General features: G+C 40.0%; 1 protein-coding gene across 2 annotated transcripts in view; it reads right to left on the reverse strand.

Moving 5' to 3' along the window:
• LOC138757147 (uncharacterized) overlaps window positions 1-13,779 on the reverse strand; it is a 61,305-nt gene that overhangs the window by 7,774 nt on the left and 39,752 nt on the right. The window contains exon 7 of one of the 2 annotated variants that reach the window (XM_069924015.1): window positions 11,704-11,975. The exons of the other annotated variant lie outside the window; for it this stretch is intronic. Coding sequence (XP_069780116.1) covers window positions 11,704-11,975 — 272 coding nt within the window. The remainder of the gene's footprint in view (window positions 1-11,703; window positions 11,976-13,779) is intronic. 2 annotated transcript variants of the gene reach the window in all.

The following is a 13,779-nucleotide window of genomic DNA, read 5'->3' on the forward strand; positions in this document are numbered from 1 at the left end:
GTTTCATGTGACAGCTTTTTCAAGGCAGAAAAAGGGTAGAGCACACACACCAGCTGAAAGGCCAGTGGTAACTTCCTGCAGCCTCACTAATATGCAGAAATTACTGGGGTGGGCACCATAAAGAAGGGATACAGATCTTACAGAGAATGGATGCTGATGTTCGAGAAGCATTATTCCTAACAAAAGTCATTTAAAATCATGCATGTTAATATATTTTAAAGCATTAAAATGTGCAGTGTTTGAGGCCACTCAGAAGCATACACTAATTGACTAAGCACGTGCAGCCTGCACTTTTCTGATTGTTATTTTCAGATTAGTACTTAGGTCCTACTGCAACTGTTTCTTCATGTGCATGGATCATTAAAGCTTCCCCGTTTTTGGGGCCTGGCTATTCAAGATTAGACAAAATGAGGCAGTGGAGATCTGGATGTTAATGAAACTGTGGTAATAAGGCAATGTACTTGAATTCATTTCCACGACTGGATTTTCAATTCTTGAATAACAATATTAGAACAAAACCAATGAATTGTGAAATGAAAATTGATGGAGTGCATATTCCACACTGCCTTACGCAAAAGAACAATGCTTATATATAGTTTGTAATTAATATTTTTATTGTCACTCAAGGTGTAGATTGAATTTGTTGACTTTAATTACTGTATATTTGAGTCAGAATTTCACGGTTTTCGTTCATATTGGTGGTAGAAGGCAACCCCCGAACATACTGGTACTGTATGTATGTTGACTGAGCTGGTGCCGTGTTGACTGAGCTGGTGGGTGTGGCCGGTAGGTGGATGAAGCACTGTCACAAAGTGATTCATGGTTCAGTCTATTGCTAGTTTCTGTTTTAATCAGTTTAAATTTTTAAAATCAAATTGTTATCATGGAGCCACCAACAAATGAAGAAAATATGAAACAAGTTTTAAGTTCAAAGTCATTGAATGGAATAATCGGATGATGAATGCTGAAAAATCCTTTACAAAAGATGGGGCTATGTGTGCGGTATCACTTGATGTGCTGTGAGATTTTGTGACTAAAAGGATAAAGTGAAAGTAGAGACTGTAATAAAATCTTTCAAAAAGTGCAGTATCTCTAGTGCAGTTGATGGTACAGAGGATGATTTATTTGTGGGACACTGATGACGAAGCTGAAGATTCAGATGAAGCTAGTGATTTTCAAGGATTTTAAACATGTGTGATGTGTTCTTTTTTATTTTACAATTCTTTTATTGGTTAACACCACATTGGTAATGGATTTCAGTGAAAAATAAAAAATGTGTAAACTACAGTAATTTTTTAAAAATATACCGGTAACTTAAAAATAGTTATGGGGTGGAATATGGGTGGATTATGGAACCAATCAAGTGGCATTTTGAGTATAATTTTAAGGTCACATCTGGCCTATAGAACGACCCATTTTTTGGGATGTTTTTTGGGTGCTTCAAGTGTCATCTTATCCCCTCCACTGATTTATGTTTTTACTAATGATACATGAACAATAAGTATAGTGCATTTTCATTTTGCTTTAAGAATACCATATGTACTTGGCTGTACTTCTCCTGGCATACAAGCAGAGACTGAAGACCAGAGAACCAGTAATGAAGACGGCAAAAGTATGGTCGAGGGAAGCAGAAGAGCATCTGCAGGGCTGCTTTGAATTGGTGGACTGAAACATATTCAAGAACATCCATAGACTTGAAGGAATATGCAACAGGTGTCATTGACTTCATCAAGACCCGCGTGAATGAGAATGTGCTCATGTCCATATACCAGGTGTTCCTGGATGAATTAGGGGATTTGCAACCCGTTGAGGGTGAGATCAAGGGCGTTTAAGGCCGGGGATCTAGATCTCTACAAGAAGTCCAGGTGCCACCTGTGGAAGGCCATCTCTGAAGCAAAATGGTAATTCCAGAGGTAGCTAGAGACAGAGATAGATACTTGACAGCTATGGCAGGGAGTCCAGGCAATTACAGCCTACAAAGGGAAAATGAACACCATAGATGACTGTGATGCTCCATTACCTGATGAGCTGAACACCTCATATGCCTGCTTTGAGAAGAAGAACCCAACAGTGCCTACTAGAATCCATGAAAAGGCTGAGGACCCTGTGATATCTGTCTCTGAGGACGACGTCAGAACATCATTCAAGAGAGTGAACCCTCGCAAAACATCAGACTCTGACGGTGTAACTGGCAGGGTACTGAAAATCTTTGCCAACCAACGAGCTGGAGTGTTCATGGACATTTTCAAACTCTCATTGGTGCAGTCAGAGGTTCCCACCTGCTTCAAAAGGGCATTAATATCCCAGTTCATAAGAAGAGAGGTGTGCGCTGTCTCAACGACTATTGCCCAGCAGCACTATCTTCTACTGTGATGGCCAGAATTAACACGTACCTACCGCTCCACAGCAGATGCAATATCGCTGGCTCTCTACTCAGCTCCAGATCGCTTTGAAAACAGAAACTTGTACATACAGCTGCTCTTCATTGACTACAGCCAGCCTTCAATACCATTATTCCCTCAGTGCTGGTCAGAATTTACAAACTCTGGGCCTCTGCACTCCCCCTCAGCAACTGGATCCTTAACTTCTTCATCAGAAGACCACTGGCACCTCAAAGATGTGTGCTTAGCCCACTGCTTTACTCATTGTACAGCACTACTGTGTGGGCAGGCACAATTCTAATGCTATCCACAAATTTGTTGATGACACCACAGTTGTCGGCAGAATCACAAACAGCAATGAGAAAGCATAGAGGAGGGAGTAGATCAGCTCGTTGAGTGGTGTCATGCCAATAACCTTGTGCTCAATGTTAGTCAAGGAGATAATTTTGGACTTCAGGAGGAAGTCAGGGGAACACAACCCAGTACTCATTGAGGGGTCAGTAGTGGAGAGGGTCAAGAACTTCAAATTCTCGGGTGTTCACATCTCTGAGGATCTGTTCTGGAGTCTCCATGTCAATGCATCATGAAGAAGGTTCAGCAGAGGTTATACTTTGTGAGGTATTTGAGGAGATTTGGTATGTCACTGGATATTCTCAAAAACGTCTATAGGTGAAGAGAAAGAGCATTCTGGCTGTTTGAATCACTGTCTGCTGTGGAGATGTCAACTATCAAGGCAAGAAAAAAACTCCAGAGGATTGTTAACTCAGCCTGCATCATCACAGGCACCAGACTTCACTCCATTGAGGACATCCACAAAAGATGGTGTCCTCTATCCTCACCCACCAGGCCATGCCCTCTCACTCTGTCTCTGTCTTCCTTAACAGAGAGAAAGTTAAAGAATTTCATGTATGTTACATTCTAAATGTAGTATTATGTGACAATAATGGATCCTTTACCCTTTTTTTAAAATTACTGGGAAAAAGGTACAGGTGTGGCCACTGGAATTGCAATGGATAACAAAATAACCACACAAGGGTTTTTTAGTGTGAATCAAACAGATTTACTCTTCATCACCCGTGCAACCTTTTAAAAGTCCGAATCACGTGCTCAACCCATGTTGACATCACCATGCATTGACATCACATGGCCGGTTTGATACCTTCTGGGAGTTGTAGTGTTGCCACCCACCCCCAGAACCAGCAGAAAGGTAGTCAACCTCTGTGATGAACTGTTGGCTGCTGCAATGGGGAAGACTTGTCCACGTGAGCTGGTTTAAGCCTGTCAATAGTGAAAGACTGTGGCTTCCCTCCAATGACCAAAATACAGGTAGACCTAGTTTGTCTGAATATCCTGTAAGGTCCTTCATAGGGTGTCAGTAAAGGTTGACCAAGTGCTCCCCTTCAGACGAAGACATATTTGCAGTTTTTGAGGTCCTCCATGCAACGATGGTGGTATAGGGGTCAATTTTCCTATGGTCTCCCTTAGCCTGCTCAACAGTTCCTTAGGATCATTGCTGGAGTTGGAATAGTAGGGGACAAACTCCCCTGGAACCACCAGCAGTGTGCCGATCACAAGCTCCGCAGATGAAGGTTGGAGGTCCTCCTTTGGAGTTGTTCTAATGGCCAGTAATACCCAGGGCAGCTCATCAGCCCAGTTCAGCTATCTAACTGAGCCATCAAGACTGAGATGTCGATGAAATCTTTCCACCATTCCATTGGCTTGGGGATGATAGGCATTCATATGATGAATTGTTGTACTGAGCAAGCGGGACGAGGCCATCCACAGTGAGGAAGTAAATTGTGGTTCTCTATCCGAAGTAACATCCAGGAACTGTTGTGGTTGGTGTACATAGTAAAATCTCTGCCCTCCAAAAAATAACGGAAGTGTCAAATAGACAAGTAAATAGCCAAAAGTATTTCTTCTCTGCTTTACGAACACAGCAGCTGAAGAATACTAACTGTTTCCATTGCCTGTTGATGTAATGATGAAGTATACCTCCTACGGCCATACTGGAAGTGTCTGTAGAAAGGGCAGTGGCTACATTTAAAACTGGGTAGCTGAACATAGTGGCATGAATCAGCAAATTTTTCATCTTCAAGAAGGCATTGTTTCCCTCTTCAGTCCAATGGATGGTTCTGGCATTACTGGACAGTAAATTGGAAAGAGGCTTCATGATATGAGCTGCTCCCAGAAAGAAACCGACAGTAAAAATTTACTAATCCCAAGAACTTCTGCACGCTTTTAACTATAGCAGGTCTTGAGTATTTGATAATGGCCTGAAATTTGTATGGCAGCAGAGTCATGTCTTCCTGAGTAATCCTATGCCCCAAGAAATCAATCATTCCTTGTCCAAAAATACATTTGTGCGGATTGATGGTCAGTCCAAAGTTTTGAAGATGAATAAAAAGTGTACGAAGATGTTCCAAATGTTCTTCCTTAGTCCCACTGGCCACTAAAATATTGTCAAGGTAAATGAAAACATTGGTCATACCATGTCCTAAAGTATCCATCATCCGATGAAATGATTGAGCAGCATTCTTTAATCCGAATGGTATTCATAAAAATTCGAACAACCCAAACAGGGTAATTATTGCTGTTTTTGGAATGTCCTCTGGCTCTACTGGTACTTGGTGATAACCACACACCAAGTCTATTTTGGAGGAGATCATCGCTCCATGCAAATTAACCAAGAAATCCTAAATATGAGGTATTAGATAAAGATCTGGAGTGGTAAGATCGTTAAGCCGCCTGTAATGGTCACCAACCTCCATTGCGTTTCGAGACCATATGTAATGGAGGTGCCCAGGGACTGTCCAACCTACGAATCATGCCTAGTTCCTCCATCTTGGCAAACTCTTTCTTAACTAAGAGTAGCTTCTCTGGAGGGATGTGGCGCACTTTAGTATGGCTAGGAGGGCCCTTAGTACAAGTGTAGTAACGCCGTGATTTGCAGTGGAGGCAGAAATTTGTAGAGTAGTAATATTAGGGAAATCCTCCAACAGCTTGGGGAATTCATCCACTGGTTTACTTGATGTCTGGAGGTACAGAGCAGGTGTATAGGCATCTGCCAGAGTAATAGTCTGAAAAGTAGTTCCATGTATCAGCCGACGCCCTTTCAAGTCAACGAGGAATGAATAAATCTAAAGAAAATCTGGTCCAAGCAAAGATCAGCGTACTAATAGCTAAGTTTATTATGATATTCATCTTCCTGGTGCCAAAGGTCAGAATGTTGGAACCGTTAACTGCTTGTAGTTGCAGGTCTGGGGTAGGATGGCATGTGTCAAAACCGATGGGTGGAAATACACTAACTTCTGAGCCCACGTCCACCAGAAATTTTCACTGGGACAAGTGGTCCCATACATACATTAGGCTTGCAGATTTCTCGCCAACCACCGCAGACCTTACTGGTGGTTGGCCTGGGTGTTTCCTGCAAAGAGGCAAGGTGGAAGGCACTTGCGGGCATTTACTCCCCTACATCTGTAGTAATAACACCAAGACAAGGTGTCCACATGCTGCCTGTCTTGGGGGTATTGCCTGGTTGTAGAGAGTGAGGTGCTAAGAGTACTAGAGTGTGACATGGTGTCAATATTGAAGGGGTTGGTTGTGCAGACTTGTCTTTCCTTGATAAACTTTTTAGCAAGCCGTAGAATATCTGCCTCCACCACTACAGCCCTTGGATCTTCAAATGAACACTTGGATGACAAGTGGCATTCGCTCTAAAAAGAGTTGCTCAAATAACATATTAAGCCTTTCACAGGCTGCCAGGAACAGCATTTCATCCAATAGTTCTGAAGGGGCGCTGTCTCCCAACCCATTGAAATGTAGTCATTTTGCTGCCCTTTCCCGACTTTGCAAAGATTAAATTGTGCTTCAGCCTGTTGGAACCACAGTTGAGGCTCAGCTGTCCAGAAAGGTGGTTGCTTCACATTTTTGGACTCGTTGGGGTCACCAATTGTGGCCACTGGAATCGCAGTGGACACAACAAAATAACCACACAAGGCGTTTTTTAGAGTGAATCAAACGGATTTACTCTTCATCACCCATGCAACCTTTTAAAAGCCTGAATCATGCACTCAAACCGTGCTGATGTCATCATGCACTGGCGTCACATGGCTTTTATGATGCCTTCTGGGAGTTGTAATGCCCCCATAGTGCCACTACACAGGAGTCTAAAGTCAAGCTCTCAGTGGCACAAGGACAGCTTTTTCCCCACTGCCATCAGATTCCTGAATAGTCAATGAACCAAAGACTATGTCTTACTTTTCATGCACTGTTATTTTTATCTTTTTTATTTTTATAGTAATGTTGTAAGATGGTTATAATACGTATGTTTGCTCTATGACGGTGCTGCAAACCAACGAATTCCCTGACTTGTTCATGACAATAAATCCTGATTCTAATGTAACTTCCAGCTGAATCTTACATTAGGAATCGATACTGTCTGTTTTCGTGGATGTGCTGAGTAGCATTAAGGCATTATAACCATATAACCACTTACAGCACAGAACAGGCCAGTTCGGCCCTACTAGTCCATGCCGTAGCAAATCCCCACCCTCCTAGTCCCACTGACCAGCACCCGGTCCATACCCCTCTAGTCCCCTCCTATCCATGTAACGATCCAGTCTTTCCTTAAATGTAACCAATGATCCCGCCTCGACCACGTCTGCCGGAAGCTCATTCCACATCCCCACCACCCTCTGCGTAAAGAAATTTCCCCTCATGTTCCCCTTATAATTTTCCACCTTCAATCTTAAACCATGTCCTCTAGTTTGAATCTCCCCCTTTCTTAATTGAAAAAGCCTATCCACTTTTACTCTGTCTGTCCCTTTTAAAATCTTAAACACCTCTATCAAGTCCCCTCTCAATCTTCTACGCTCCAGAGAAAAAAAACCCAGTCTGCACAACCTTTCTCTGTAACCCAGACCCTGAAATCCTGTCAACATTCTCGTGAACCTTCTCTGCATTATGTAGAATACTGGAAGAGTAATAATATGGGAAGAAATGGAGCAAAAGATACAAAAGGAGATTGTGACTATATCAGTAGTTCTCAACCTTTTTTCCCACTTTTCTTTTTGCTATAGGCACTCCATGGTTAATAAGGGATTACTTAAGGTGGTATGTGAGTGGAAAAAAAGGTTGTGAACCACTGGACGATAAGAAGGAAATGATTAGTCAGAAATTATTATTACCGACTGAGTCTTAGAGTTATATAGCATGGAAACAGGCCATTTGGCCCAACTGCACACCAACCAATGGGGATCCATCCATTGTCATCCCAATTTTAAGCAATTGTCACCTAGCTGTCCACATCTTGATTATTTAAGTGCTAGTCCGCTCTTCTCCAATGCTGTTTGCGACTCTATCACTCTCTCAGTGTATTCCAGGTACTCACCACTAACTGAGTAAATACAATCCCCTCAGATCTCCTCTAAATTTTTTCCCCTAAACCTAAATCTATGTCCTCTAGTTTTATCTATCTCAGATATAAAGAGATTTTTACAGCAGTCCCTCCTTTTTACTACCCCTCATAATTTTATATTCTTTAATCACAACTCTTAACCTTCTCCACTTTAGTAAGAAAAGACCAAGCTCCTACAGTCTACCCTCATAACTGAAATGCTCCATTCCTGGCAAAGTCCTACTGAATCTCCTTTGCCCTCTCTCCAGTGCTACCACATATTTCCTATAGTTTGATGACCAGAATTACTGCTGTATTTCAGCTAAGTTCTGACAAATGTTTTATAAAATTGTAGCAACTAATTTAAGATCCATGAGGTAATATGCAGCTGTAGAAGACCTTGGTTAGACCCCGCTTGGAGTACTGTTAAAAACACAAGAATGCTGGTCTTGTAATGTCCATAGGAAGTAAAGATCTATAACCAATGCTTCAGACCTGAAGTTGATGCATTTTTGGAGCATTAATGAGGTTACAACTTGGACAATTAATGGTAGGGCCAAACAGTGTTGAGGAACAGAGGAACCAAATTCAAATGTCTTTTCTTTGGTGTTTCACTTGGAAAGATGTGGATGCTAATAGAAAGGGTGCAAAGGAGATTTACAAGGATGTTGCCTGGATTGGGGAGCATGCCTTATGAGGATAAGTTAAATGAACTTGGTCCTTTCTCATTGGAGCGACAGAGGATCAGAGGTTCCCTGATAGAGGCGTATATGTTGATAAGAGATTGATTATGTGGATGGCAGGAGATTTTTTTCCATGGCTGCCATTTCTCAGCCCTTCACAAACAGATCAATTTCACCATGCACTCCAAGACTATCCCTCACACTGTCAGCAACTCCTCCAATGTTGTGCCTTCAACATCCATATCCAAAACAGTTATGTATATTGCAACCAACAACGATTCCAGCACTGCCTAGTTACAGAAAACCAATCATAAAAGTATCCCCACCATTACCATCTGTCTTCTGCCCTGTATTATTAAGGCATGAATCCAATTTACCAACTTGCCGTGGATCCCATGAACTCTTAACCTTTGAAGAAATCTCCCTAATGTGGAATCTTGTCAAAGGTACCACTAAAATCCATGTATTCTGCCCTTTATTAATTCTTCAAAAAATTCAGTCAAATTGGTCAGACCCAATCATCCATTGACAAAGCTATGCTGCCTATTTCTGATTAGTCCCTGGCTTTCCAATAATCAATCCTGTGCACAATTTCCAATACCTCCCAAACTGCTGACATTAGGCTAACAGGGCTATAATTGTAAAGGTTAAAACCTTGTGTTTTTTATTCTTAGTTAATTTTGTGCCTGTCCCTTGTTTGTAATGTTACCAAAGTGACTATGATGTAATATGTCATAATATCCGCCTAACCGCTTGCTTTCATTCTACAACATATGAAGGAAGCATGAGCACGATAAATTTTTCTTTACATTTGTATCTCTATATATCTTTGTGTTTTATAGCAGTCTTTAGCTATAGCTTTTGTTAAGACAACTTTTAAATAATTAGAGTCGAAAAGACTACCTTTATACAGTAAATGCTTTGTTATTCACCTTTATGAAAGTCTTGTGAAATTATGCAAAATGTTTATCTGTTCTATCGACAAATTAAAACTACATAAAGTAATAGCCACAGAGTTTGATTTATTGGATTAAAGCAATCTAAATTGGGAATATCACAGCTCTCTTTGGAAGATGATACTTTGAAATTAGGATATATTAGAATAAGGAAAGTATCATCTACAATAATTACCAATAATTTTCCTGCTGCCTTTCTTGAAGGCAGAAGGCAGAGTGTTTGGATAAATGGTTGTTTTTCTGATTGGCAGAAAAATGGGGTGCTGCAGGGGTCGGCACTGGGCCTGCAGCTGTTCACCATTTATTTTAATAATTTGTACAGGGGATAGAATTTGCAGATGATACTAAACTGAGTGGGAAAGCACATTTATGGAGGATGTGGAGAGGATGCAGAAGGATAGAGCTAAGTTAGATGGAGTACAAAGTTAGTAAATGTGAGGTCATCCACTTTGGTTGGAAAAATAGAAGAGCAGATCATTATTTAAATGGTGAAAAACTGCAGCATGCTGAAGTGCAGAAGAACTTGGGAGTGCTTGTGCATGAATTGCAAAAAGTTGGGTTGCAGGTACAACAGGTTATTAAGAAGGCGAATGGAATGTTGGCCTTCATCGCTAGAGGAATTGAATTCAAGAGCCGGGAGATCATGCTGCAACTATGCAAGGTACTGGTGAGGCTGCACCTAAAGTACTGTATGGAGTTGTGGTCTCCATACTTGAAGAAGGATATATTGGTCTTGGAGGCAGCCCAGAGGAGGTTCGCCAGGTTGACCCCGGAGATGAGGGGGTTGATCTACAATGAGTGACTAAATCACCTGGTATTATACTCACTCGAATTCAGAAGAATGAGAGGAGATCTTATAGAAACATATAAAATTATGAAAGGGATAGGTAAGATAGAGGCAGGAAAATTGTTTTCATTGGTAGGTGAGATCAGAACTAGGGGACACAGCCTCAAGATTCAGATTTAAGACAGAGATGAGGAAAAACTGTTTTCCCAGAGAGTAGTGAATCTGTGGAATTCTCTGCCCAGGGAAGCAGTTAGATTTTTACATAAAAAAGAAATTAAGGGGACAAGGCAGGTAGATGAAGTTGAGTCAATGATCAGATCAGCCATGATCTTATTGAATGGTGGAACAGGCTCGACGGGCCAGATGGGCTACTTCTGCTCCTATTTCTTATGTTCTTAAAAGGAGACCACATTTGCCATTCTCCAGCCACCTGATAACTCACTTGTGGCCAGGATGATTTAAAAATCACAACTGGAGCCCCAGATATCTCTTCTGTTAAATGCCATTCCTTGAAATGTATACACTTTTAAGCCTACTAAGGGATTGAGCACACCCCTCTTCAATTATTGAAACATGCATTAGAACTTCAGCTTCCTCTTCACTGAATCTTCCCACTATGAATTTTGTTTCCTTTGTGAATATCAATGCAACATTTAACAGGTTCTCACTAAACCTTCTGGCCCAAGCTCCTGTTGTATCTAATATTCCTTTCTTTTTCCCTGGTTATCTTTTGGCCCTTAATGTACATAAAACATCTTTTGTTTTACCATAATCCTGTCTGCTGGTGATACCTCATGACCACATTTTGTTTTCCTAGTTTCTTTTTGAAGTGTGTACCTGTATTTTTTATACTCTTGACAGAGATCCCTCATCTTAGTTCTTATTAACTGACATATACTTATTTTCTCTTTATTCTATTTTCATTATCCCTTGATATCCTAAAAACTGCTAGCCCTAGCTACAGGAACATGTTGGCACTGAACTCCTTAAGATACTTCCTCTGTGCAGATGTGGACTTGCCTGCAATTAGATGTTGCAGGTCTACATTTACCTAATGCTGTTGAATCGTCTATTAAATTTACCTTCCTCCAATTTAAGACCTTTATTCCTGGTCCATTCTCATCTTTTTCCATTATCTCCTTGAGGTATATTGAGTTAAGGTTCCATTCTCCAAGATCTTCCCCCATTGACACTTCCTCCAGTTGATCTTACATTCCCTGAGATAAGGTCAAGTAATGCTCCTTCTGACATTTGTTAAATTGTGCTTTATAGACTTAAACGTTAAGTGAATTATATTAATAACTGGAAATAACTAATTTTAATGAACACTAATAAAATCAAGAAATCTCCCATGAACTAACAATAGAAACTGAAAAATTAAAGTTTAATGTTTTAATTAATTATAGGCCATTTTTAATTGTATGTTAAAAGTTCAGTGCATGATTCATACAGAGTAAAACAAGGAGGTACCTTTTTTCTGTCAGTGTGTATATTTTACCTGTACAGCCAATATATAGTTCCGTTGTATGAACTCGTTCTTTGTTTTGGTCCCATATGAAATGGCATTGTGAATTTTTAAGACACAGCTGTGTCCAGGATCAAACACAGGTATGAAGCCATATAGAACTTTTGTCCGAAATGCTTTTCTGTGCAGTCCTTCACCAAAATGTGATTCTTCTGTAACAATACTGCCATATATCTTGGGCTGAAAATTACACTCACTTGTGAGCTCCTTTTCAATGATGGGTTGTAACAACTCAACTTTCTCTCCTTTAACAAGTAAAACAAAATGTGGACATAAGAAAGGAAAAATATTGTTATTGACTACAAGTTGTTCTCAGTAAGGTAATAAACTAGAAATAAAGCACTATGTATCTTCTTTTGATGAGATTGCCGATCTGGGAAATACATTCATGCATTCTATTATCTTCCTCGATTTATTACTAAATGAGAAAGATTTGTAGAGTATTCCTCTGAAGTAAATTTGCAGGTTTTTACATCTTGGCGAGGATGGAAGGGTGCCAGTTGCTGAACATGTTTGGGCATATGGCATATATCAAATATTTGATATTTATAACAAATTTTGATGCAGTTACGTGAGTGAAGCTTCAAGAGAAGTTGCCATCGTAATTGTATTAATGCTGTGAGGTTTGCAGTGTAATGTTTAACACGAACAATAGCAGTAATACACTTATGTATGTAATTCACGTTATTCAGCACAATTCCAAGAGATGGTTTTGACATCAGATTACCTAATGAGGATTTAAACTTTTACTTGCCTAATGTATCAGGAGGCTAGAACACTCTGATGCCTAGCCCATGTTTTACCATCATCACCCATGCTTGAAAGCTGCATCAAATCTTTGCATTTGTACAGTTCCTAAGTCTTGACAATGTCACCACTGTAAAAACACAAAAATGCTGGAGGAATGCCACCAATGTGTCGCTTCCTTGTGGCAACAAGGCAACAGGCAGGAAGAACTAAGGACTGTCTATGCACTGCTCTGATAGACTCTTTATTAGTTCATGTTCAGAGACTTGAAACAACAGATGGAAAAAAAGTATCATAAACACACGATATGTTTATTAAAACCTAAAAGCATAAACATAAATAGAAATAAAGAAAAGTGAGCAAAACCCTCCCTAAACACCCTTTAAATTAAAATTGGTAATTTCATTCAAATGAATGGAACACCTGTGTTTACCCCATGGTTTAAAGTTGAGCTCCAGCCACGATAACATCTGACCCTCAATTCATAGAACAGTAAGAGGTCAAAACTACATATATCTGATCCCTGGCATAATCTCAACATCCATGCTGCTGTTTTGCATCCAGTCAGTGTCACTCAACAGACCATTCTTAGGTTTCTGGATTGATATCCAGATACAAAAGGTTCCAGTAAAGGAGAGTTTAAATTTCACCTTGACAGTAGAAAAATTTTATTTAAAAAATAATTAACTGAAAGTAGAATTAAAAATGCTAATCAGAGTGATCTTGATTATAAAACTGCAAGATTCAATAATCCATTGAATCCACTAATATTATTTCTGAATCTAAGCTATGTGTAACTCCAGATGCACTGAATTGATTGGCTCTTAATTGCTCCTTGAAGTAGTAAACCATTCACTTCAGGGGGTAATTAGGTATGGACTATAAATACTTACTTTACCACTGGTATCCACATTCAATTAACACATTAAACTCAAAGTAATAGCTCTCTCTGGGACAAAGAAAGGAACAGGGTGAGGATGGAGTCTCTTAGAAATGAAATTAGTTCTGATAGTATGAGTTGACTAGAACTCTGCCAAAATCAAGATGACAATTCCTCAATCAAGAAGAGACGTAGCATCCATGGAAATATGCGTTAGGTGGACTTCAGTTACCACATTTTTAAAATTATTATGAAGTGGCCCAGTTGAAGTTTATTAGCAGGTTGATGGATTTAGATTATCCTCCTAGCTGGGTTAAGGTGGAAATGGCATGTATTTCTGAGGTTAAGATACATGAATTTATATTTCGTTGGAACTTGAATTTGCTACAGGAATATAATATGCCGGTATTGAAACATTTGTT

This window comes from Narcine bancroftii, chromosome 3 (genome assembly GCF_036971445.1).
Source record: "Narcine bancroftii isolate sNarBan1 chromosome 3, sNarBan1.hap1, whole genome shotgun sequence".
Classification (NCBI taxonomy): domain Eukaryota; kingdom Metazoa; phylum Chordata; class Chondrichthyes; order Torpediniformes; family Narcinidae; genus Narcine; species Narcine bancroftii.